Source organism: Panthera pardus, unplaced genomic scaffold (assembly GCF_024362965.1).
Source record: "Panthera pardus isolate Hobbes unplaced genomic scaffold, ASM2436296v1 HiC_scaffold_11, whole genome shotgun sequence".
NCBI classification, from domain to species: Eukaryota; Metazoa; Chordata; class Mammalia; order Carnivora; family Felidae; genus Panthera; species Panthera pardus.
The window spans coordinates 6654450-6682201 of NW_026526666.1; the positions used below are offsets into that span (position 1 = coordinate 6654450).

Sequence of the window (27752 nt, forward strand, 5' to 3'; positions counted from 1 at the left end):
GGCTAGAAAAATGACCAGACTTGGCGTGGGCACGGACGTGGGCTTGTGGGCTCCACTGAAGGCTGGCCTGTGAGCGGAGAGGGCCTCTGAAGTGCAAGGTCAGATATGAAACCTTGGGGTGCCCCCCCCCCCCAGCTCCTTGCTCCAAGAGGTCAACAAGGCAGTGGCACCCACAGGGGCGGGGGAGAGGGTGGTGTGGACACCCACATGTGGAACCCTGGAAGGCCCGGCCCCCTCCCACCTGGTCCTGTGCTTTTCTCCCACCCCCCCCCCCCCCCGCCCCTTGCGCCACAGGGCTTTCCATCTTCCAGAGTGGGGAGGGGGTAGTGAGGGGAGTGGACCAGTCAGCCTCTGGGTCACCTGTGCATTTATTCTCACCTGGGCCCTCAGGGACCACGGCCTGAGCTGCCCCAACCCCCCACACCCAGCGCTGTGTCTTGTCCCCGCGGTGCCCAGAGGGGTGCCCGGCAGTGTCCCACAGACGCACAGAGGACTGAGGGGGAGCCCGAAGGACGGGGAATCTGTGTGGGCAGCTGAATTGGATGCCCCGCTCTGGTGCCGCTGAGGAACTCAGTGCCTCAGCAGTTTCTTCCCTATCACCAAATGGCCTTGGGTCAAAGGTGGCCTTGAGCGTGGGCCTGACTTCTTTGGGTTCACGGCTTCCAGATTTGGGTCTGATACTCTGCTAGCTTTTAGTTCTTCAACGCTTTTAAAAAGATTTCTCTTTCCTTGTTAAAATTTCATTTGGCTTTTTCAATGGCCCTTGGTGTGAGCATTGATGGAAGATGGCTGGTAGAGTTCTTACAGCAGATGATGAAATGGGGGCAGCTTCCTCAGTCTTCCGTATTTCCCCGTTGCCCTGAAACTGTTTCTGACGCCTTTTCTCACCTCCTTTCTCCTTAAATCTCCTTAGATCCCACCTCCTCCACCTTCTCCCGGGCACCAACCATTGCACACCCTTACCCCCCTAGCCACACGACTCCAGTGGCCACCCTTCCTCCCACAACAGCAGATTCCCCCTCCTGGATATTGCCATCGGAACACGTTGCAGTATGTCCTTCTAAAAGAAAACCTGTCCTTGGTCCCGAGCCTCTTTTGCGTGGCTATGGCCTGTTTTCACGCTCCTCATTGCAGCAAAACTCTTCTGAAGAGTTGTTGACACTGGTCTCCGTCTCTTCCCCTCCCGCTTCTTCTTGATCCCGCCCCGAACTGGCTTTGGTCCCCACCGTTCCACAGAAGAGTCTCTGTCAAGGTCACCAATGAGCCCAGGTTGCCGAGCCCAGTGGTGGATTCCCAGCACTCGTGTGGTGGTGTCTCCCACCCCCTTCAGCCACGGTCTTCACTCTCTTCCCCTGGACCTCAGCCCCCCACCCCACTCCCCCAAGGCTTCCCTCTCTTGCTGCTAAGTGAGTGTCCCCCTGCGTGACCGCAAGGCGGCCATGTGGCTAGGTAGCCAAGGTTCCCCCTCCAGCCTGGACTCTGGTGAACTCCAGCAAACCCCTCACTGCACCCCTCCCAGATCTTCGTCTTTCCCATTCAGCGAAGGGTAACTCCATCCTGCCATCGCTCCGGTCAAACACTTGGGAGCTGACCTTGACTTGTCTCTTCTGCACGCAGTGATCGCCAATCAGTGAACAAATCGCACTGGCTTTTCCTTCAGAATACAGACCAACTCATTGTCCTCACTACTGATCTGAGTCATCACGGCTCCTCACCTGGATTAATTCAGTAGCCTCCTAACGGCCTGCCCCCAGCCATGGGTTGTCCACGCAGACCCCTTAAAAACACAGAGCGATGGGTCTCGCGCGCTCCGTCACCCAGGGCTCTCTCTGGCTCGAGTAAAAGCCCAGCTCTCTGCAGTAGATGGCCGGCTGTCAGGTGACTGGGCCCGGGCACGTCTCCGGTCTGCCCCCAGCTCGCTGGACCCCACCACGTACCTCGCTGATCACCCTGCAGCCCTGCCTGGACGGGCCGGTGGCTGTAACATGCGCTCTCCTCCTTGCCTCCGTGTCTTAAAGTTGACGCTCGCTTTTTCTAGAATGTCTTTCCCTGTGTGCTGCAGCCCGGCTCCGCCCACATCCAACAAGCTCCCCATCCCTCAAACTTCAGCCTCGTGCTTCCTCCGAGTGAGGGTGGTTTGGGTTCCTCTGCGCTCTGCTGGCCGCCTAGGAGCCCTGCCTACTCCCAAAGGTGCAGCCCTCACCCTCAAACCTTGCCCTTGGTTAGGAACACTCACTTCGCAGACAGGGAGGACTTACAGTCAGGGCTCGTGGTCGCCCTGACACATCCTCCCGCCTGCACCCCCGCAGTGCCGTCTCCCAAGCTCCGGTGGCAACAGGTGCACACCTTTCCTAGAGAGCGTGCTCTCCGGCTTGCCCATCTAACCTCTTCTAGCCACAAGTGGATCCCCAGTTGCCAGAGTTGATGCCGTATCTCCAGTGCCGGGCACGGTTCTGGCACATGGAGGCTCAGTAAATGTTCAAAGAAAAAATAATTCCGAAAGGACACAAGCGAAGCTGTATAAATAGGAAAACCGGCGGGCGATTACAATTTCATTTATGAAACGTCATTACATATACCGTTCCACAATATATCTGTTGAGCTAAAATCATTTGTAGGGTTGGAATTAGAATTTTCCTAGGTCTGTCTTCTGACGGAGCTATTTTTCATCTTCTAACGACTCTTACCTAGAAGTTCAAAGGCTTTAAAGGAAGGAGGGGCATGTTTGGAGGGAAATGGAAAAGTCTTTTTCAGGCGACGTTTGTCTTCTGTTCGGCAAACATCCCATCGCTGACTTGGTTTCCGCGCGGCATGAGCTCCGGGGCAGGTGGGACCGCTGTAGGTCCCAGAGAAGCCTCAGTGTCAGTTTTGTCCCGCAGCGGGAGCTGTGGCATCCTCCGTTAGCTGACGTTAGGGTGTATTGAAACACTCACACGAGAGTTTTCACTGCGGCTCTGGCCTCACAGGCTTCAGCCTGCTGAAGAGCAAATAAATAAAAATAAAGTAAATTGAGACCATCGCCCTCTAGTGGACTGCATTTCTGGCTTCCTGCCGCTGGACTGTTTGAAAACACAGAGGCCACGCTCCCTCGTTTTTGAGTCAAAGTTTTAATGAGTATTTTTGAAAGACATTTTCAGCAGAGTCCCTCAACCACTTCCTAAGTGAAGTCTTTTTTTGTCTTTCCTTGGAGACGGCTGAACCTAGGCTTTCAGAAGGGAGAGGCACTCCCGGGACCCTTGGTGGGGCCCCCTGTGGGCCTAATGCGGGCCATGGGCAATGCGTTCTCGGGGCCTGAAGAGAACAGCATTGTTTCGTGGGTCTCTGTGAAGTGGATGTCCTTTCTCAAGTTCAAGGCTAGTCTTCCCACCTTTGGAAAATCATACCCCCTGCTTCTTCAGGTATCTTTCTTTGCCTTATCAAATGCCTCCTTTCCTCCTTATCTTCAAACCCACTTCCTCTTACAATTTAGTTCAAATATCAGCTCCTGAAGAATCTCTCTTGGTGATCCTCTCCCCTCCAAACCCATCCTAAGCTTGATTACGTGCTCCTCCTGCTGTATATAAGACACAATGTATTCCGCTCTTAGAGCATTTGTCACAATATCAAGCAGGCCAGTCCCTGGTTGAGGGTGGAGATTTTTAAAAAAAATTTTTTTTAATGTTTATCTTTATTTTTGAGACAGAGAGAGACAGAGCATGAGCAGGGGAGAGGCAGAGAGAGAGGGAGACAGAATCGAAAGCAGGCTCTGGGCTCTGAGCCGTCAGCACAGAGCCTGACATGGAGCTCGAACCCACAAACCGTGAGATCATGACCTGAGCCGAAGTTGGAAGCTCAGCAGATTGAGTCACCCAGGCGCCCCAGATTTTATTTTGATTTGTGTATATTTGAAGCTTTTTAGAGCTTCTGGAAACCGTGGAAGTTCAATAAACATGTGCGGAACATAATAACCATTTAATTATTTTATGCATCATATTCAAATTTTCTAGCCCAGGTCCTTCATTTTATAGAACATGCACCGAGCTCCAGAAAAGTTGAATGACTTATGTAAGGCCTTGCAATCAGTCAGGAGAAGACTAACGTCTACAGTTTTGGAGTCCTAACTAATCAAGAGATCCCTGTTCCTCCCACTAGGCTTTCCTGACATTCTGTGTGTCAACAGCACATTTGCATAAAAAGGACACAATACATTCCATATCCCTTTTATGACACTTAGACTTTTCTTAGTGTCTGTGGCTTTGATAAAGTTTTTGTTGATAGAAAACTCCAAATCAAGAGGAATGGACTATAATCCGCCTTAAATGGGGCAGTCTGGTCTGGTGGTAAGTACCGAGGTCTGAGAACTGGGGGTCCGTTCAACACATATTTACGTTGTTAAGTGGATTAAAAAGGTGACTAGTATACTGGCTACGCCCTTAAGCCGCTGACAGTCTAGTTGAGGAAGTAAAGGCGTGTCCACAATGAAGGTAGGGCACGACGGTATAAAGAACGATGGAGGTACAAATATGCAAGAAGTCTCTTGAAACTGGGGGAAGTCGAGGAAAATTCTGTAAAATTTTCAGTATGTGGGAACACAAAAGATGAACAGGGTTAAAGAATAAAGCTTTTAAGAAGGCTACAATTTGTAGAGAAATTTATGAAGAATGTCCATAAAGATATCCTTCCATCCATCCATCCATCCATCTTCTATTTATTCCTGGAATGGCAAATGGCAGAGTGAGGAGAGATCCTTCCCCCCCACCCCCCAAAAGTAACAAGATGGACATTTCTTGAAGTTGAGCAAAGGTGTACAATAGATCAACAAGTGCTTATTGAAGAAAAATCTCTGACCTGGGGGTAAGAACAGTGTGCCTGTGGTATTTTAGCCTAGGGCTGCTCCTGCCCTCTTCCAGCCCCTTCCCAGTGGCAGGTCTATCTAGCAGAGCAGGACAAGCTGGGAGGGGACCACTTGGTTGAGAGTGGTGTGCAGAAAAACACTCCCTTGGGCATTGTTAGCAACAGAAGCCATCTCAGTGGCCAATGAACGGGAAAGGTGAATGCAGCTAGCCTGAGGTTTGAATTCTGGTGGGGACAACACACTGGCACACTGGCCAGAAACGTAGCAGGGAGCTAGATTTGTGGAGTGACACAACCACACTCCAGCTGGCCACACATCCCTGGCGGTCCGGAAGGCTGCACACAAAAGCAGGGCCGAGCAGAGCACACATTCGGCGAGACCAGAAGGAGCCCCAGACCTTTTATATACATTCCTGGCTGAATGTGAGACCTTGGATACAGGCAGCCCGCGCGCGCGCTGCGCGCGTGCACACACACACACACACACACACACACACGAGGGCCTACGGTCAAAAGCTAGGGAAGGCATGTAAACTTCCTGAACTTTGAATGTGTTCCCCAACCTACACACAGCTCCACTGGCCAAGGTATTTGAGTACAACTTTTGACAAATTATTGACTGACCTCTAAGTAATGCTGACACAGGGATGACTCCGGGAAGCCAGATCTAAAAATAGAAGTAAGATTTAAAAGTACAAAACTGAGTGGCGCCTGGGTGGCTCAGTCGGTTAAGCGTCCGACGTCGGCTCAGGTCATGATCTCACAGTTTGTGAGTTCACGCCCCGCGTCAGGCTCTGTGCTGATAGCTTGCTCAGAGCCTGGAGCCTCCTTCAGATTCTGTCTCCCCTTCTCTCTGCCCCTCCCCCGCTCACACTCTGTCTCTGTCTCTCTCAAAACTAAATAAGCATTAAAAAAAAAAAGTACAAGGGGCGCCTGGGTGGCGCAGTCGGTTAAGCGTCCGACTTCAGCCAGGTCACGATCTCGCGGTCTGTGAGTTCGAGCCCCGCGTCAGGCTCTGGGCTGATGGCTCGGAGCCTGGAGCCTGTTTCTGATTCTGTGTCTCCCTCTCTTTCTGCCCCTCCCCCGTTCATGCTCTGTCTCTCTCTGTCCCGAAAATAAATAAAAAACGTTGAAAAAAAAAATTTAAAAAAAAAAAAAAAAAAAAAGTACAAAACTGAGCAGAGACCTCGGTGGCCAGGAAAGACAACGTCCATACAATTAGTGCAAGGAAAGCACTACACAAAACACGGCAATAGCAACCACCACCACCTCCTTGGGTGGAGGAGAACAGATCCAAATCCACAGTCGTTATAAAAATGTATTACATGAAATGTCCTCTTTTTAGTAAAAATTGTAAGCTACGCCAACAAACCGAAGAGTAAGCTATTATCAAGGCGGGGAAAGGAGTCAATAAATACTATCTCTGTCCCCGGTCTTCACCCACTAATGTCAGCAGCACTCCCCTGCCCCACAGTCATGACAATCAAGAATGTCTTCAGGGGCTCCTGGGTGACTCGGTTGAGCATCAGACTCTTGATTTCAGCTCAGGTCATGATCCCAGGGTCGTGGGATTGAGCCTGGTGTCCAGCTCTGTGCTGAGTGTGGAGCCTGCTTCAGATACTCTCTCTCTCTCTCTCTTTCAAAAAAAAAAAAATGTCTTCAGACATTGCCAAATGGGGAGGTAGGGCAAAATTACCCCTTGGTTGAGAACCACTGCCCTAAAGCAATAGTAATCAACCTAATGTGGTATTGGCACAAGGAAAGACACACATCGATGGAAAAATAATTGAGAATTCGGCAATAAAATCTCACATTTATGATCAATGGATATTTCACAAAGGTATCAAAGCAATTTTAATAGGGAAAGAGCAATCTTTTCAATAAGTAGTACTAGGATAATTAAATACTCACATGCAAAAATGACTGTAGACCATTACCATACATGAAAAATTAATTCAAAATGGATCGGAGACCTAAAATGTAAGAGCTAAAATTATAAAACTTTTAGGAGAAAACATAGGTCTCAAGTTTCTGTAACCTTGGATTAGGCAAAAAAAAAAAAAAAAAAAAAAAGAGGACAATCTGTAAAACAAAATGTTGGTAAACTGTCCATTATCGAAATCAAAATATTTTGTATTTCAAAATACACCATTAAAAATGAAAAGATATGCAGCGCCTGGGAGGCTCAGTTGGTTGAGCATCTGACTTCAGCTCAGGCCATGATCTCGAAGTTCGTGAATTCGAGCCCCACGTCGGGCTCACTGCCGTCAGCCTGTCAGCACAGAGCCCGCTGGGGTTCTCTGTCCCCCTCTCTTTGCACCTCCCCCACTCATGTGTCTCACAAACAGTAAATACAACATTTAGAAAAAAAAAAAAGGAGAGAAAAACCACAATGTTAAAGAAAATAAATATAGAATACAGAAAGAGCTCTTACAACTCAGTAAGACAGACAATCCTATTTTTTAAATGGGCATACTATTTGAGCAGACATTTTACAAAAGACACACGAGTGGCTAAGAGCATAGAGAGTCAACCATTAGTCATTAGGGAAATGCAAATTAAAACTACATTGAGCTACAACTCCACACCCACTAAAACAGCTATAAAAAAGATCAAAAAGAACAAACGTTGGTGGGGGATGTGGAGAAACTGATCCTCTCACCCTTGTACACAGCTAGTGGGAATGGAAAAAAACAGTTTGGAAGACAGTTTGGTAGTTTCTTCAAGAGTTACCCATAACTTTACTTATTACCTAGCAATTCCACTCCTAAGTACATACCCGAGAGAAATGAAAATGTCTGCGCGACTTTTATGCAAATGTTCCTGACAGCGTTTTCACAATAGCCAAAAAGTGGAGACGATCCAAACGTTCGTCCCTTGGTGAGTGGATAAACAAAATATGGTATATCCATACAATGAAGTTATTTCCAGCAACAAAAAGGAACGAATTCCTGATACTTGCTACCGCATGGATAAAGCTTGAAACGTTTTGCTAGGTTAAAGAAGCCACATGCAAAAGACCACATATGAATGATGCCATTTATACGAAATGTCCAGAAAAGGCAAATCTATAAAGACACAGCGTAGATTAGTGGTTGTCGGAGGCTAGGCTAGGAATGAAGACTGATTGCAAATGGGCAGGCAGGGTCTTTGTGGCTTATGAGAGTGTTGTAGGAGCCTCTAAGCTTACTCAACAAGCACTAAAATTCCCACCTAAAACGGGAAAGCCATATGTAAATCCCACCTCAATGAAGCTGTTTTTTTCTTTAAAGTTGAACAAATACCATAAAATTCTTACACCTTACCCCACAAAGATAAATGCCACTTTTAGTGTTTTGTTTTGTTTTTCTGTGTATGTGAGCAAAAAAGTGACTTCAATGGTTTTTAAACTGCTTCAACAAACTGCTTGGTTCACATTATGAACATATTTGCTTGCTATTAAACTTTTTTAAAGCAAAACTGCGCAAGTCTTATTTCATAGAATCATGAATGATGAAACTGGAAAATCATCTTAAAGATCATCTAATGCCTTTATTTTACCCCTCTTTTGGTTTTAATTTCTTCATGTATAAAATGAAGAGGGGTAGAGCTAGATGGTTTTCTGGCCTCTTTACTGCCCTGTTCTTTTCTCTCCTCCGCCGCCCCCTCCTCCTCCCCCCTTTTTTTTTGGTTTACAGAGAGAGCGTGAGCAGGGGAGGGGCAAAGGCAGGCAGAGAGACAATCTTAAGCAGGCTCCACACTCAGCACAGAACCCCACACAGGGCTCCATCCCACACCCCTGGGATCATGACCTGAGCCGAAATCAAGCATCAGACCTCAACTGACTGAGCCACCCACATGTGCCTTTACTGCCCTGTTCTAACTGTCCTTCCCCTCCTCATTAAAAAACAATTTCTATTCCTTCAGAAATGATGACTTGGATCTGCTAATAAAAATCATTAAAAACTAAATGAAATCGTGAGCTCATTTCAGGCCAGGTATATGGATTTTTCTCAAAAGAGAATTCTAAAAATCCTGTACTATCCTGCTTTTACCAACAAGAAAATTGTGATTTCCCTTGGTGTTAAGAAATTGGAGTTTTGGGGCGCCTGGGTGGCTCAGTCGGTTGGGCATCCGACTTCGGCTCAGGTCACGATCTCGCGGTCCGTGAGTTCGAGCCCTGCGTCGGGCTCTGTGCTGACAGCTCAGAGCCCGGAGCCTGTTTCAGATTCTATGTCTCCCTTTTCCTATGACCCTCCCCTGTTCATGCTCTCTCTCTCTCTGTCTGTCTCAAAAATAAATAAATGTTAAAAAAAAATTAAAAAAAAAAGAAATTGGAGTTTTTTGCAAGGGGAGAATGGGGAGTTATTTCTTAATGGTTATAGAGATTATCTGCAGTGAAAGGCACATTTTGGAGATAGTGATGGCGGTTACACAACATCATTAATGTAACTATTAATGCCAAGGGACTGTATGCCTAAAACTGGTTAAAAGGGCAAATTTTATGTTATGTTTTACCACAAAATAAAAAGAAATTGTTAGGTCAGCCAATGACCTACAGTCTCATCTTATGTGGTATGCCACTTATATCTCAGCAAAGCTTTTTTTTAAAAAAAGTTTTTCCTAGGTTTTTTTTAAAAACAGCTTTATTGATATATAAGTGGTACAAACTCAAGGTGCATGTGATTTGCTCTCTGATATATATTGTGCAATGATAACCACAATAAGGTTAACATATCCATCATCTTACATACTTCTGTGTGTGTGGTGAGAACACTAAAACTTCTACTTTCTTAGCAAGTTTCAACTATGGAATATGGTATTAATTAGAATACGGTCATTAATAAAATGACCGATGGTCACCATCGGTACATTACATCCCCAGAACTTATTTACCTTATAGAGGCTTGGGCCCTTTGGCCAACATTTCCCCCCATTTCTCCCACCCCCTAGTCCCTTGCAATCACCCATCTATGATGCCTTCTATGCTGAACCCATTCTCTCAACACGAAGGCTATTTGCATGGTGACAGTCTTTTGCAACCCAGTAAAATACTGGTGGAAATTTCAGGTATCTGGCAGACAGGCCCAGATTTTATCAAATCATAGTCATTTGGAGATCCTTGTTCTTGTATCTGGTCCTATTTTAAGTTGGTCTTGAAAAGGTAAGCCCACAATGCATTTTGGCACACTGGCAACGTAAATTTCCAAGCTTAAAATGTTGATTAAGTTGACATTGACTGTGCTGGAAAGAAAGAGACCCCGAGGGTGTAAATTAGCTGCTGCTTCAGAAGGTTTTCCCATTACCTAACTGGATGCCACATGGGCTCAGGGTTTTAAATATCCCGTCTTTACGGCATCAGTAGATTAAACCACTCTCTGTAGTCCAGCTGATCCTACTCAAGCCCCCGAGGCTTTTGCCCAAGAATCAGGTCATATTTTAATGTGACAGAATGAGGTCCAGTGATTAAGGTGAGATTGAAGCTTGATGACCTCAGAGGTTGGACTAGACGAGGTACCAGGCACAGCACTACTGTTAAGATTGTTACATCGGTCTATAGCTGGTCTTCTCAAAATCAGATGGGGTAAAAACTACCCTTGACTCAAGCTTTTCCCCTTTCTATAACATCAATAAATGTGAAGATGAGCTGAACCCAAAGAAATCCTCTCTGGAGGTGGGAGACTGAAGGTTACCAGTTACCGAAAAAGCCAAAGATGTCGTGTAAGTAGGAAGACCGAACTGTGTTGCGATCAGTGGGTACAAATGAAGGATGAACCAAGACTTTCACTGAAGGAACATCTTTATTTGATCTTTAATATACAGTATTACCTTGAACTTATAAAAATTACATATGGAGGACATGACTAGAAATCAGTTCAAGAGCAGCCAGTGGGTACCAATTTTAGGTTATACTTACCCCACTCACTAGCTGAGGGAAAAGTTTTATCAGTGAATTTGAGACCAGTGAGATTGAGGAATGGCATTTCAATCTCCAAATCTAGTAATTAAAACTGGGGGTGCCTTATTTAGTTAATCCAACCCAAACTAATTTGTTTTCAAAGAAATAATTTTTCCCAAGAGCAAGCTGAGCTTATCTCTATGGAATGTTCTGGTAAGCAATTTGCAGAATTCTGTAGCATTCAATAGCTGCTAAGACATCTGCCAAGTGTTTGAAATCTTCTGGCTATTAACATGTACGTACGTGGGCTTATGTGTCTGTGTGCATCCACACACTTCACATCCACGCTGAACCGAAGCCGTCTGTGGATGTCGGACCTAGAAAGGTAGCTCAGTTACAGGCTTTCCCTCTAGAATTTCCCAAACTAGTGAAACACCTACTTGATAAACTCCTTAGTGAAAAATCTCTCTCACACGGTGACTGGTGCGCTGCAGCGTATCTACTAGTGATAGGGTGTCGTGTAACTTTGAGTCATTTCATGAGTGCTGCTGGGCCCGAGCCAAGTTTAGGAGATGAGCTGTTACACATTGGAAATGTCAGACTGAGGTTGAGGGACGCCTTAATTTAGATATGATGCATATCGACACTCTGAAATAATGGTACTGGCTTGTACAGGATTTGAGTCAAGTGATGCAGTACAAGAGAACTCTCCTTTTGGACAGATCTTTTGTCTACACTCCTCAGATTTAGGCTGTTCACGAGGTAACCGAAGCGGTACCATCCTGCAGTCTAAAAGAGGGATAGTGGCTGCCAAACGGCAAATGAGGCACGTAACCCATTTTCTGTTGCTTAAAATTTTTCAAGAGATTGGTTTTTGCAGCACAGAGGTCAGATTCTAGCTTATTCTCATTGGAGGGATCTAAAAGTACTCAAGTGGAGGAGTTTTTCCAGCTCCAGCAATCCAGTCCTGGTCCAAAGGTCAACGAGCAGGCAGAACTTGGAGAGAACAGAATATTTGGACACCACAGAGACCCTCCTTTTTACATGGGGTCTGGAACCGTGGCATTAAATGACAAGGCAACGCAAGTGCCATGCCCCCAAAACAAACGAAATTGCCGCTTTCATGACAGTCCTATCATACTGCGACCTGAACGGAGTCCAGAAGAGTGCATCTATTTTCAAGACAGCAAAACATACAGTGTTCGGTTTACAATCGTACAGACACACACCTTTCTGCTTTAAAAATGAATTGCGTAACCCAAACACAGAGAAAAGAGGCAGATCAAGGATTACAGGGTCTTACAGAAATTAAACGTGGGATCAAGGGTTAACGATTATGACCCGGGGGGCCAAACCCAGCTCCCCATGCTTTTGTCAATCAAGTCTGATTGGAACGCAGCTATACTCCTTCACTTACATAATGTCTCCACCAACCTTCATACGTTCCAATGGCAGAGCTGAGTAGTAGAGAGAGACCGTACGGTGTAGAAAGCTTAAAATACCATCTGGCCCTTTACAGAAAAGCTTGCTGACCCATGAGAGGTCAAAGAATGCTTCCATCATGATCTGAATGGGCTGAAGTTAAGAGAAAATCATCTTCACCTGTGTTCTTGAGCCAGAATAAGTACACTAAAATATCTCCAGATCATAATCTGGTTATTCAACTATTCTGCTTAGAATGTATGTAGCCAAAACTTACTAACAACTGTGTTTGCTAGTGTTTGTCAACAAACACAGACCATATTAAAAATCTGTGTATAATTGTGTTTATGTATGTATCTATGTAAAGGGTGGATAAGATAGGAGTTAGCCAATTTGAAGGGAAGGAGACCTAAAGGAAAATAAGAATTCAAAACACAATTACTAGAAACTATTATTTGGAACTTAGAAATATTTTAGTATATTTTTCTTTATATTCAACAGCATAGGACCATCAGTAGGGCCGTTGGCAGAGCAAAAACAACGTACAACTGCAAATTTGACCCATGACAAAATGTACGTGAATATAAAATAACCAGTGTTTCTATAAAACATTAATTTTTAATTAAGGTGATATAGCAAAAGAAGAATGCTTTAATTTACTTCGAAAGTAAATATTTTAGTCAAAGTTGCATCAGAAGTCAAGTATGTCTTTAACATTTTCCAAGAGGCTTTAGTTATTAGCTACAATTATAGCTCTTTGTATTATATAGTAACACGTTGCTTAAAATATATTATAAACCATTTCTTTTCCTCTTTAAATGACATATAAAATTAGGGATTTTGTAATATGATTCAGACTGGGAAACAGTGAAAATGGTATGCATGCCACTGGAATCACAAAACGTCTGATGCTCGCGAGTGCCTGGCGTAAGGCTCAGCACCTACTAGGTACTCCGTGTTTGCACACTCATTCTCTCACTCACTCACACATTCATTCATGGAAATCCAGGCTTGAGGGGAAGCTGCATAATGAGAATGGCAAGCGCAATCTTTTATCGACAGATCTGTGGCTCTGACAAAGACTTTGGCAATGGAGAGTGGAGAGGAGAAGCTGATGGTCCCGATTCCAAACCGCGTGGCACCCTGGGGTGCCTCAGATGACATCACGGAGAATGAGGATCAACATTCCACAAAAGGAACACACTCCTCCAATATCCAGGTTTTACATTTACATATAAACACCTGCTCAAAGACAGAAGTAAGGTGGTGCCAGACACAGGACAGAAAGAACGAACCCTCTGACCGGGGCCTTGTTTTTCTGCGCTGAGACTTCTTGGTTAGGACCGCACTCGCTTGGTTTTATCAATTTTATACCAGTTTCAACAAAAAAGCATGAGTCTAAAATTCTAAAAGAGAAACGCAGAAGGGAGAGGGGTGTTCAACCTCCATTTTTCTTTTCTTTCATGTGCCAACTGATTGGCCTACTCAGCACACTTACGCCAAAGGCACAAAGCGGGGTGTCAGCTCTCTGAAGAGGCATCTGGAAAGGACCATCTCTAGGTTCTTTGCAGAGAAGTCTTAGACGTGTAATGAGTATTTTAACCTGAGGAATAAGGTCTACGAAATGCAAAGGACTGTGAGGGATGGAAGAAAGTAAATACTCTTGGAAACTAAGTAGAATACAGGACAAGGATTGATTCTGGAGGAAATAATTTTAAAAATCTGTAATAAAAACAAAACATGACACTGGCAAGTCCTTTGTAGCTGACTTTAATTGCCTTTGGTATCCAGAGAAGAAAACAATGGAAGCGTTGGGGTCAGCTCTAGTCTTACCATCACAGGGAGGGAGCAGGCAGTGAAGACGACCGAAGCTTCCCCTGCCCCTCTCCGGATTCTTCGCTTGCACAGAAAGGGCCATACTCACGCACCTCTCTGCCTTCTCTTAAGCCCCAGTCAGCCGAGGGGGCGGAGGCTCTGTCTTCTCTTTCCTTGAGAAGCTCCTGGGAGACCAAGAAGGCCCCTTACTCTGCCCTCTTCTGAACAGGGTACGGGCAGACTCGCTGCCGTCTACTCAGCGGCTCTGGGTCTTCGCCACCTCAAGGGGTTCACGTTTTTGAGTGACTCCTAAGTGGGCTTATGCTACTTTTAGGAGGAAGGCTAACGTTTTTTGAGAACCAAATATTCTCCCTTTCTCAGGTTAGTCATCTCCCCTTCTCATTTCAAAATTTTAACTTTTCAAGTAGTAAAAGATACTATAATTTCAAAATGTGTGCTAAAATTTAACTCTCTTAAAAACTTAAATAATGCAACTGGCTCCACATCCTTATTTCCTATGTATCCTGAAAAATCTCGGGCTTGGTTATCATTTATGGATCGACTGCTGAACTGTGAGGACTATTTGTGGCGTAAGATGATCACCCTTAGAAAATACTTAATTATGTTAATTTATTAAATCTTTTCTCCAATTAAAATCTGCTACATGCTAATAAGAGATGAAAAAGAAAAGCTATCAAAATAAGAAAATAAGCCTTCAGAATTCCAAGGTGGGCTTCTTGCACAAACACTGTTTCATGAAATCTTCAAGTTCAGAGTAAATACTAGACTGATTATAATGCTCCCAACTTTTATTGTCAATGGAAGCTGTTTGTATTAAACGTAAAGAAGAAAAAGTGTCTTGCACTGTGACACAAATTCAAGGGACAGAAAACTTACAATCATATTTATCTCACAATACAGTTCTTGATAAAATTTCAGTTCCTCCCCCCAAATATGAAGAAATAGTAATTTCTTTAAAAATAAATATCACTGCAAAATCTATTTATGGTAAGAGAAACTCCCTTAGATATATCCCAAATTTAGTTAATATGATTAATTATACCACACTTTTATCACTAAAAATTACTTCGAAGTGGTTCTGATTAATTCTTTGGATTTCTATAAATATCCTTGGAGAAAATAAAAGCTGAATTTTATTTTTGACATAAAATATTTGTGAAAAGTTCGCTCATCTGACGAGATAATACAGGATCCCCCTGTTCCCATTTCAGATAGAATGTATGAGCAAGTTTCACTGTATTTTGTTTTTGATTTCGTAAGGTTGTAAAAGTAATTTGGCTCATCAAGGTAAATTTGGAGCTGCATAATAGTATAGCGAATTGTGCCAAGCCACAGAGAGTTGTAAGTTGAGGGATTTTACTAAATTTGTAAGAAGGTTAAAGTAGATAAAATTCACTTGGTAGATTTGCTGGTTCGGGGAAAAAAATCTACCAACAAAACCAAGGCTTTCTCTCAAAACGGGTTTCAAGGCAACAAACTGCAGCATTTCCCCCACTTGTCGTCATGCTACCAACACTAGACTGATCAACATGCACGAAATCCCAAACCCAGGCTCGTGAGTAGTGGTTTCGATAAACAACAGTTTCAATGATTCCGTATGGAGACGAAGACTTGAAGAGTATTCTTTGTGAGATCATGCCCCCAGAGAAAATCAAATTGAACTAAGAGATTTCGATGGAATAGATTGAGAGTTGAAATGGTTGCCAGTCTGATCGTCCAACGGGGAACCTGAAAACTGAGACAGGAACAGGTACTTTTGTTGTCTTTTGCCAGACTTCTTGCTCTTGATGCGGTTCCACTGCTCTTTTGTTGTTTGTTTTAGTTCCTTCCATTAAAAATGGAGAAAAAAGGGATAAACGATGAGTAAATATCTGACTTGAAAGCTGCTCCACTTTGGAAGGAACAAATGTATAATCAGTTCCAAAGGCCATCCCTCACTTCCACAAGGTGCTCCGCATTCTTGGCTTATTCTCAGGCAGTCTGGTCTCCGGATGCCAGGACTCTAAAAACAGTACAGTAGTAACAGGCATGATTTCCCATGTGACCATCTCCTTACGAAACAAAGCGTGTCAGGTCGCTGTCCTACACATACCAGAATATGTTTTGGTCAGGTATAAAATGGAATCGTTTCAAAGTTGAGATATCTACAAGTTGAAAAGTCTTGTGGGGCACAGTCATGTTTCACCCTGCCATGTTGACTTATGAGGTCCAGGTTTCCAAAAGCCCCCCCTCCAGACTGATTTCTGTAGTGGTCCATGTAAACAAAACACAGGGGAGAATGGTCTTTCTGGAGCTGCTTTTCATCGAACAGCAGGATTTCCTGAAAGTGTGGTGTTGGCTAAATGTAACACGGGCAGAGGATGAGCCTCTGTATTGAATACCCAGTGGTCTAAAGGTAAAAGGTCGTCACTGGAGAACAGCAGATACAAATATCTGAAAATAAAAGAGAGAAAAAATGAGCTTTGATTAGAATTCAACAAGAAGATCGTGTGATCTAGCTATGGTGGCAGAAGAAACCAATAACCTACTTTGAGCAGCTTTGATGAAAACCATCACACAATGAAACTCAGTCACGAAGTCACTCACATCATCTAAAACACAGTCACAATGACTTCTAGAAGAGTGCGGTGTGTGAGAAAATCCAGTAAGATGCACAACTAGACTTTGGAAGTAAGATGGTTAGAAAACAAGCCCCACCTACCTGTCTGAAGCACATCAGACAACAGTGCTGTGAAACGGGATGAAACAACCGCTTCATAGTATTTCATGTTCTTTTAAGAGTCACATGTAACATTGGTCATATGTTTTGGCCAATTACAGTTCATAGGACAACTAGAAATTAATCAATTCACATTTATTAGCAGACACTGAGGCACTAACTAGTACGTTATTTGGACACAGAAAGGACTTTTTAAGTTTACTTATTTTGAGACCGTGAGAGTGAGCATGAGAACGGGGGAGGGGAAGAGAGAAGGAGAGAGAACCCCAAGCAGGCTCCATGCTGTCAGCACAGAGCACAATGTGGGGCTGGAATTCAGGAACCTCAAGATCATGACCTGAGTGAAAATCAAGAGTCAGACGCTTAACTGGTTGAGCCACCCAGGTGCCCCAGCAAGGACTTTTATATACTCTTAATACTTTAGTATTAAGTACTTTATTATATAATAAATAAATATAATAAATATAATAGATATAATATAATATAAAATATATTATATATATTCTATATATATAATATATAATATAATATATAATATAATATATTATATCTATTATATTATATTAAATATAATATTTATACATATAAATATAATATATAATAATATAATAGATATACTATATAGACTATAATATAGATTATATATAATAGATATATATATAATATATATAATATAGATTATATATATAATATATACATTATATATGATGTATATATACATTATATGTATATATATAGACTATAATATAGAATATTATATATATAATATATACATTATATATAATGTATATGTTATATATAATGTATATATTATATATATAATATTCTATATTATAGTCTATATATTATATATATAATATTATTATATTATATAAAATAATATATTATATTAAAGCACTTAGTACTTTAGTATTACTCAAAGTATTAATACTTTGAGCAGTTACTGCAGTGTTAAATAAAAATTTCAGAAACACTATGGATTTACAGGAGGTCTAAGAATCTCGAATTGCTCTCAATAGGTAGTAACATTGTTTATATGAAAGCAAGACTCCTGACCTCTCCACGGGCACTGCAAGCCATGATGGTCACTTGGAAATCAAAATGACAGGGCTGACACAAACAATAACTTTTACTCACAATGTTTGGCACATTCTAATCTGAATTCTGTTAAAGGGTTATCAAAGTAAGCATAAAAAAACCAACTGTACTGAGTCAGGAAATCTGGGTTCTAACTCTTCATTTCAGCAATAACTAGCTGGGCCTAGCATCAGGCTTCACGGAAGAAGTCCTTTAGAGTGGTTTTGCTGAAATCCCTATTTTAAAAACAGGCACATTAATCTTTTTCTGATTACTATTACAGTTCTAGATGGCAGAGTAAAAACACAGCACTGAGATAAACAGGGACTGTATACCAACTTTGTAACTGGTAGAGCTGAATGGACAGTCACAGGCTTCCAACCTCACTCCCTGTCCCTACACCTTGAGACCTGCTGGACTCGGATTTATTCACCAGGGCATGGGCAGAGACATTGGAAATGAAAAAGCAGACTTGGTTGGGCATAGCAAGAAGCTCTGCCGTGTCTGCTAACTCTGGGACTAGGAGCACAGTGGAGCTCGGGGGACTGACGTGTCCAGGAATGCTAGGCTCGGTACGATCCCACGGCTCTTGTTAAATGTGGGCTGATGCATCAGGCTTGCTCTAACCTCATCACTCTTTGAGACAGAAAATTCAAGAGTTTCCAGAAAAATGATTCCTTTCCACGGGAGATGCTATGGAAACATAGCGGATATAAACACAGGTTATGAAAAATCAAGAAAGTAACGAATGCGGACGTTTTAGATAATCAAAGTGATATTATTCTTAAACCATCATTTTAAAAATGGATTTTAATTAAAAACTACTGTAGTGGGTTGAACAGTGCCCCCCTACTCACGTCCACCTAGAGACTCTGAATGTGACCTTATTTGGAAAGAGGGTCTTTGGGAATTAATCAGTCAAGGATCTTGAGATGAAATCATCCTGGATTTAGGGTGGGCCCTAAATCCAATGACTTGTATCTTTACAGGAGAAAGGACAGGGAGATTTGGACACACACACACACACACACACACACACACACACACACACGCGGGGAAGAAGGTCATGTGCAGCCAGAGGCGAAGATTAAAGTGATGCCGCCACCAGCAAAGGAAAACCTTCAGTGGGAAGTGGTTTCAGACTCCGATATTCCACCAAGTGTGTGGTTACTTGTTAAGGCAGTGCTGGGAACTAATACAACTTTCACCCCCAACCTCCAGGATACCTCTGGCCCTTAAACGCTGCTGGCTTCCTTGGGCCAAGGGGTCTGGAGTAAGACTGGAGAGCAGGGCTTAGACATACAGTGACACACACACACACACACTCACATAAACACACACCACATACATTCTCACAAATTTATAATAAAATCAATGTTTGAAATTAAAATAATATAGCTAAACATTCTTTTCAACTTTGGATTACACATTCAGAAGAGGATTTTTCACCAGGATTTTGAAAACAGAACAATTGGAGAAGAGTGAGTTTTGCTGCGAAAGTTGAACAAAGTCTACACTCTAAATTAGTTACCACACTACAATTTTTCCTCTACTAAGCATTTTTCTTAAACTATGGTTTTAATAGATGACAAACAGCACTGACAAAGCCTGTAGGTATATAAAAAGGTGCTATTAAGTACATTTCAGTTTGAATGGATGTGGAGCTTAATTTTTAGAGTTTTTTTTTTTTTTTTAAGTTTGTTTATTTTGAGAGAGAGACAGCACCCATTCACAGGCACAAGTTGGGGAGGGGTAGAGAGAGAATTCCAAGCAGGTTCCGCCCTGTCAGCACAAAGCCCGACACAGGGCTCGAACTCACGAAACGTGAAACTCGAGAGATCAAGAGCTAGAGGCTTAATTGAACCACCAAGGCGCCCCCCCCCCCCACCCCCCGCCCAGAGCTAATTTTCAATGTTGTTCACATATGTCTCTTCTAGCTGTCTCTTATCTAAAGACAAGGTATTCAGTGGAGGTGGTGGTGCCCCCAAGTGTTGGCAGTAACCAAACAGGCAAGTTTTTACAGACAGAAAAGTCCAGCAAATCTGAGGAGACAAATTTAAGGTCGACAGAGAAATGGTAAGGCTCACAGAACCAACTATCAAGTTAATGTGTGTTTACTGAGTGCTTTATTTACTTATCAACCGAGCCTTGATGACTCATTTATTCTTCTGAACTATGCTAATATCTAGTATATTATGGGAAGATGTTACAATTCAAAGAGGCTTGCATGTATATGCTCATGTAACTTCTAAAAAAAAAAAGACTGTTTGAAAAATAATGTACTTAAAACTTCCATTTCGTTTATACTAATAATGTTTAAATAATGTCTTTGGAACAGACTGGTTAGAAATCAAATCAAATTGAAGATACTCAGTGGAAATTATATTCTAAAAGGTAACACATTAAAACATGCCATTATTAATCTCTCCAAAAGACCTGCCCCTCTCTGCTCTTCCCCACATCTTTTCTCAAACCTTAAAGTTTTTTTTCTTAGGGGGAAGGGGTGGGGAAGAAAAAGAATATTAAAACTAATGTGGGTATATTACAAATTCAAGCGCAAAATAAACATGCATTTTTTTTTTTAAGAATAAACTGAAGAAAGCAGACATTTCTGATCACTGCAATGGCTTAGGCTTTATCTTGAGATATAAGGGAGCTGGGAGGGACTCCTTTTCCTCTGCTTTTAGGGGCTGCATAAGTTAGGATGCAGAGGTTAGGTATCCTATAGGATAAGCATAAACAAAGGAGGTCTGCTCCTATAACAAAAAGCCCAGAGGAAGACAACGACAAAGGATGGTTAATTCAGCAGTACAACACAATCTGGGTTGCAAAGGTTTTGTAAAGGTTAATAACGAAATGTTAAGTTTTTCCTGGTGCCAAAAGACCTTATCTTTCTTTCCCTTTTTCTTAGATCACTGCCTTGAGAAAACTTTTAATTGTCCCTCTGAAACACAGGTACCTCATTTTAAAAGCCAGCTTTACAATTTAGTTTTTTCTAAAGGCCTGCTTTTGTAATGTAAACGTCGAGGAAGATGCACCCCAATGTCTCCATCACTGTGGGAAGCTAGCTTAGGTGCCTTTTCTCCAAAGCTTTACTACCCCGTGTCACAGAGAAGGAAGTATATGATTTTTCCTTTGGATAAAGACAACTAATTAACATAGATGGCCACCCCAATTACGTGAATTTAGAATGCACTATGTATGGCAAATGGTGCTGTGGAGAGAGTACTCTTATTTAAGGACGAGTTATCACTTATCTTCAGAACATGTATATAATGGATTGTATCCGCCTGGTTATATGGGAAGGTGAGATTTTCTGTCTTTGCAATCTGCCTGTGATGCAAATTGCAATCTGGTTTAGCGCTTATTAAACGATAAAAATATTTTTTTAAATGGTTTCTTTTGCTGCTATATTTGTGGAGAGGATTTTCTGGGTTGGCAGAAGACTTGAGTGCCAATTTTTTCCCCAGTAATCAGGATCTCCATGATTTTTTTGACTTTCTCCTCAAATGATGCTCCACACCTTACATCTCCCTACAAGTCCAAAGTCCGAAAGTGAAGGGCAACATTTCTTCAGGTGTGGGTCTATTTTGATGGTCTAATACATGTATAGTAGTATCTCACTACAGTTTTAATTTGTACTTGATCATGTTACGTATTTTTTCCATGAACATATTTACCATCCTTGTATCTTTTAGGAAGTATCTGTTCTTTTGCCAGGTTTTAAACTGGGTTGCATGTTATCTTATTTTTGAGTTTTTAGAATTTGTCATATAGCCCAGATAGAAGTCTCTTGTGAGTTACATACTTTGCAAGTGTGTGCCGTATCTCCTCATTCCTTTGCTTTCTTTCATACTCTTTCAAACATATTCCAAAGAGTAGATATTTTTTTAATTTTAGGGGCGCCTGGGTGGCTCAGTCGGTTGAGCGTCTGACTTTGGCTCAGGTCATGATCTCACAGTTTGTGAGTCAGAGCCCCGCATCAGGCTGTGCACTGACAGCTCAGAGCCTGGATCAGCTCAGAGCCTGGAGCCTGCTTCAGATTCTGAGTCTTCTCTCTCTGCCCCTCCCCAGCTCATGCTCTGTCTCTCAAGAATGAATAAACTTAACATTTTTCAAAAAGTAGATATATAAAAATTTTTAGACCAAGTGATCGAGTCATTCTTTTAGGTATCATGCTTCTGGTGTAGTTATTTAAGAAATCTTTGCCTAGCCAAAGATCACAAAAATTTTCTTCTACGTTTTCTACTAAAAGTTGTTGGTTTTAAATTTAGGTCTATGATCCATTTTGAACTGATTTTTTTTTGAAGTTTATTTATTTGAAAGAAAGATGGGGGGGGGGGGGGACAGAAAGGGAGAGAGAGAATCCCAAGTAGGCTACCCCACTGTCAGAGCAGAGCCTGACGCGGGGCTCGAACTCACAAACTGTGAGATCGTGATCTGAGCCGAAACCGAGTCAGACGCTTAAACGACTTCGCCACCTAGGCGCCCCTTGAACAGATTTTTTTGTTTATGCATACAGAAATTATTCTAGCACCTTTCGTTGAAAAGCCTGTTTTTTTCTCATCACAATGCCTTTGTACCTGTCAAAACTCAGGTGCTCAAATATATCTCAGGTTTTCTCTGGACTCTATTTTGTTCCATTGATATATTTACCTACCATTATACCAATATCACTGTGTTTTGATTATCATAGCTTTATAGTAAGTCTTGAAACCAGGAAGTGTTAGGCTTTCAACCGTGTTCTTTTTCAAACTTGTTTTGGTTATTCTAGGTTCTTCACATTTCAACATTAAATTTAAAAACAGCTTATTCATTTCTATAAAAAAACCTCTTGAGATTTCGAATGGGATTTCATTTAATCTACAGATTGATCAATCTGGGGAGAATTAACAATACTGAGTCCATCACCCAAGTGAATCTCTCCATTTAATTAGATCTTTAATTTCTTTCAGCACTGAGTTTTAGTGTCCAGTGTTCAGGTCTTTTATGTGTCTTGTCAAGATTCACCCCTAAATATTTTATAACGTTACACTATTGTTAAGTGGTTTAACTTTCAATTTGATTGTTTATTGTTAGTATATACATAATTAATTCAGACATCTTAATCTTGCATTCACAACTCTGCTAAATGCTTATTAATTCTAGTAACTTTCTGAGAACTCCTTAGAATTTCCTACCTTGATAATCACGGGTTTTTTGTTTTTGTTTTTTTTTTACGAAAAAAATGATTGTTTTCCTTCTTCCTTTCTAGTCTGGATATCTTTTGTTTCTTTTTCTTGGCTGACTATACTAGCTAGAAACTCCAGTCCAAGACTAAATAGAAGTGAAGAGAACAGGCAGACATCTTTATCTTATTCCTGATCTTAGGAGGAACACATTCAGTTTTTCAGTATGAGGTCAGCTGTAGGTTTTTCCCTTATGCCCTTTATCAGGTTGAGGGAGTTCCTATCCATTCCTGGTTTGCTAAGAGTCTTATCAGGAAAGGAAGTTCAATTTTGTCAAATAACTTTTCTAGGTCTATTGAAGTGATCATATGTTTTTCTTTTTCAGCTCACTGATTTTCAAATGTTAAATCAAATCTCCACGCCTGGGATAAATAAATCCAGTTGGTCATGATGTATTACCTGTTTTAATAGGTTGTTAGATTTGATTTGCTAAAACCATATATATATGAGGAATATTAGTCTTGTTTCCAATGAGCACGCTGCTGCCATTCTTATATTTGCTCCTTTTTACCTAACTTGTCTTTTTTCCTCTGGTTGCTTTTCAGATTCTTTTCATTATCAACTGGTTTTAAGGTGCCTTAGTGAAGTAATCAGTCTTCATGTTTCTTGTCCTTGGAGTTTATTCAGCTTTTTGGATGTGTGGGTGTAGAGTTTACATCAAGTTTGGAAAGATTTGGGCCAATATATTTTTTTTAATCCATTTCTCTATCCTCTCCTTCAGAAACTTCAATTTCACATATTTTAGGCCACCTATAGTTGTTACACAGCTCACCAATACTCTCTGCATTTTTATAAGATTCTCTTTTTTTTGCTCATTTCATTTTTATTTTAATTGCAATGTCTTCAAGTTCACTAATCTTTTCTTTTACAATGTCTAATTTACTATTAATTCTATATGGTATTTTTTTCAACACAGACATTGCAGTTTCCATTTCTAGAAGTTTGATTTGGGTTTTTATATCCATGTTTCTACTTAAGTTTTTGAATATATGGAATATATTCAAAACAACTGTTTTAATGTCATCTGCTAATTCTAACAGCTATATGAATTCTTAGTTTCAGTTGATTATTTTCATTGTTGATCATATTTTCTTGCCTTACTGTACACATGGTATCTTTGGCTGGATGCCAGACATTAGGAGTTTTACCTTTTGGTTGATGGATAATTTTGTATTCCTATAAATCTTGAGTTTTGTCCACATATATAGTTAAGTTACTTGGAAACAGCTTGATCCCTTCAGGACTTACGTTTGTGATTATGTAGATCCAAAGCAATAAATTGTTCCCCACTACTGAGGCAGGACTGTCCCAAGTACTCTACTCAGTGCCCTGTGAAATTATGAGATTTTCCAGCCAGGCTATTGGGAATAGGCACTGACTGTTCCTGAGCCTTGTGTGATCACCGTAAGCTGTTCCCTTTAACCCTCATAGATGATTCTTTCCCCCAAACTCAGGCATTGTTTCTTTCCTCTGCTGAATACTCTTGGGGATTCTCCCGGGTTCTCTCTGTGCAGCTCTCTCCTGTGAACACCAGCTATCTTAGTTTCCTTGGACTCACAATTCCAACTCCTTAGGGAGACTGTGCCTCAGGTACCCTGCCCTATGCTGTGGCCCAGAAACTTATGGAGGCGGCAAGCTGGGGCAAACCCTGGGCTGCTCGTTTGTCTCCCGTCTCTCAGAGATCACGTCCCTTCACTGCCTCCTCTCCGGTGTTTTGAAAGCCACTGTATCCTATATTATTTATCTGTTTGCTTTGGGTGGAAGGGTAAATTCTGAACCTTGTGACTTCATCTTAGAGGAAGAGGCCTGCTCTTCCATTCCATGTTCATGGAATCACTTAATCCTCTATTATTAAACCAATCCACAAAGGACATTAGAGTTGGTGGACCAAGAACTTGTTCTGAGGAAGCCTTTCTGGTTTTTCTTGATTACTAATTCTTCTCCAGAGTCTTCATATCATGACTTTCTAGAATTTCGTGAAAATGGACATTAAATCCATCTACTTTTATTTTCCTCAATCCAACTTTTCCCCTTCTTTAAAATTAGCTAGCTATTCTGTTGTTTCCCTCCATCATTCCTGAAAGAATACTGATTATAATATTACATTTGCAGTAGCACCTTGATATGTAATTTCTTAGGATCCTTGCAGTCATTTAAAATAAGTTACTTTTCTTCCTTTAGGGCTCTAATTTTCTCTCAGCCATATTTGTTTTCCTTTAATTTCAGCCCTAGTATAGGTTATAAGGATTGGAGGAAGAGGTTGGAGTTAAAGTGTAGATGCTTTGCATTTTATCTTATGATTCCCTTTTTAGTGTGCCATTGCTTCTTTTTTTTTTTTTATTGTGGTAAGAAAACACACAATATAAAATTTACCACTGTATGAGAGCCTGCCATTTGTGACAGCATGGATGGGCCTGGAGGGTATTATGTTAAGTGGAAAAAGTCAGAGAATGATACATGCCCTCTGATTTCACTCATCTATGGAATCAAAAATAAATATAAATAAATAAAGGAATAAACAAGCAAAAAGCAGAAACAGACCCACACAGAGAACAAACTGATGGTTGCCAAAGGGGAGGTGGTGGAGGAATGGGTAAAATGGGGGAGGGGAGAGGGAAACCGGCTTCCAGTTATAAAATGAATAAATGGATAATGTGGATAAAAGGTCACAACAGGCAATGTGGGCAATGGTACTGTAACAGCACGGTATGGTGACAGATGGCAGCTACACTTGCGGTGAGCACAGCATACAGGGACCTGTTGAAGCAGCATGTTGCACACCTGAAACGAATGGAACACTGTGTGTCCACTTTAAAAAAGAGACAAAGAAATTTACCATCTGAACCATTTTTAAGCTGAGCAGTGTTGCTATATTCACACTATTGTGAAACAGATTCCTGAACTCTTTCACCTTGCCAAACTGAAACTCGATACCCTTGAAAGCAACAATTCCCCCTTCCCTTACCTCCAGCACCTGGTAACCACCTTCTGCTTTCTCTTCCTATCAACCAGCTTGGTCACTGGTACTTCATGTAAGTGGAATCCTAACAGTATGTCTTTTATGTGACTGGCTCATTTCACTTAACATGATGTTCTCAATGTTCATCCATATAGTTGCTTCCCTGATTTTGATTTTAGAAGCCTATCTCCCATTACTTCTAACGAATATTCTTTAGTCAGTCTAGTTTTCTTTTTATTTATTTATTTATTTTTAATATTTATTCATTTTTTTGAGAGACAGAGAGACAGCACAAGCAGCGGAGGGGCAGACAGAGAAGGGGAGACACAGAATCCGAAGCAGGCTCCAGGCTCTGAGCTGTCAGCCCAGAGCCCGACGCAGGGCTTGAACTCCTGAAACGCGAGATCATGACCTGGGGTGAAGTCGGACGCCTAACCGACTGAGCCACCCAGGCGCCCCTCTTACTGTCTTTTTAAAGAGAGGTAGCATTTCTTTTCTCAAGCTGGATCTCTTTTCATGAAATGACTTTCTGCTTTGCCTCACCTATTAACATATCAGGTATCATTTAGCATTATCTCAAACTTTCTTCATGACTGCTCTAGCCCAAGCTAAATTTCCCTTCTTTGAATCTAAAAGACTTATATTCTATTTGGTACTTGACTATATACTCTGCACTTTTATTGAATTTGCCCGTTGCCAGAAGGAAGAGATTTCTTAACTAGCCTGCAAGTTCCTCATATGGTATTATGTTTCATATGCTTTAATTCCCAAATCGCACAATTCTGGAAAGAGAGTGGTTACTTAATAAATATTTTTGAATTGGACTTAGTTTGCAAATCAGCTGTCAGAGCATAGAAAAGCACAGAACAGGAGACCTCATATGCTACTTTCCTCATCCAGCTGGAAAAACAGTCCTTCTCTCATGGCAGGAGGTTAACTTTAGGATCCAGTTACAGACAAGATAAAAGATAAATGGAAGGGAACAGTGGCTCTGTTTTCCCAGACTTCCCTCTTGAATTATTTTTTCCTAGGCTAACAATCCTCACCCCAATCATCTCATTGATTCCTGCCTCTCTCTCAAATATATTACTTACACACTTTTGCTTATGAACTTAAAAGTCATACTACCCTTGATGCTTTATTGACAAAACCATCATCAGAACTGTCTTTGAACCTACTTCAAAACCTTGTTCACTAGGGGATAAGCTTTAATAGTCTGATAGCTGGCTAACTGGGCTTTCATTTGCTTATACTGAGAATAACTTTACAGGCGCAGGCAGATAACAGGAGCTATAAAAAGCAAAACCAGAACTACCAGAGGACAGGATAGCAACATTTGTAACAATATCTGTCCTGTGCAACAATTCACTAGCTTTCCCCTCCTCCCCGCTCTAGTATTTTACTATAAAACCTTCACACCTCAGAAACTTTGAAAGAATTTTACAGTGAAACCCACACATACTTACCTCCTAGATGCTACCATTAGCATTCTGGTATATTTCCTGGTCACAAGTCTATTACTCTCCTCATGTATTACTAGTTTTATCATTCTAAAATATTCTCTCTAGAAAGAGCAGCTAATTAGCAAACCTAGCTAAAATATCAAGAAAAAACTTGATTAGTAAAATTATTTGCAAAGGGAGAACTGGAAGTCTCACTAGAGATTTTTAAAAGGCATTTCAAATTTTGAATAACAAACTTTAGGCAACGATATTTACTTGAGTTTTGACAGGAAGACCAGTGCCACAAATTTTGACTGCTATGGGTTCTTCTTTACCATCTCTAAGAAGCACCAAGATT

General features: G+C 41.6%; 1 protein-coding gene across 2 annotated transcripts in view; it reads right to left on the reverse strand.

Moving 5' to 3' along the window:
* Nucleotides 1-13887: 13887 nt before the first annotated feature.
* MAN1A2 (mannosidase alpha class 1A member 2) overlaps nt 13888-27752 on the reverse strand; it is a 183792-nt gene continuing 169927 nt past the window's right edge. Inside the window, exon 13 of one of the 2 annotated variants that reach the window (XM_019457989.2) lies at nt 13888-16402. In XM_019457989.2, coding sequence (XP_019313534.1) covers nt 16270-16402 — 133 coding nt within the window. In that variant the 3' untranslated portion in view covers nt 13888-16269. The remainder of the gene's footprint in view (nt 16403-27752) is intronic. The other variant, XM_019457990.2, reaches the window with a different exon arrangement.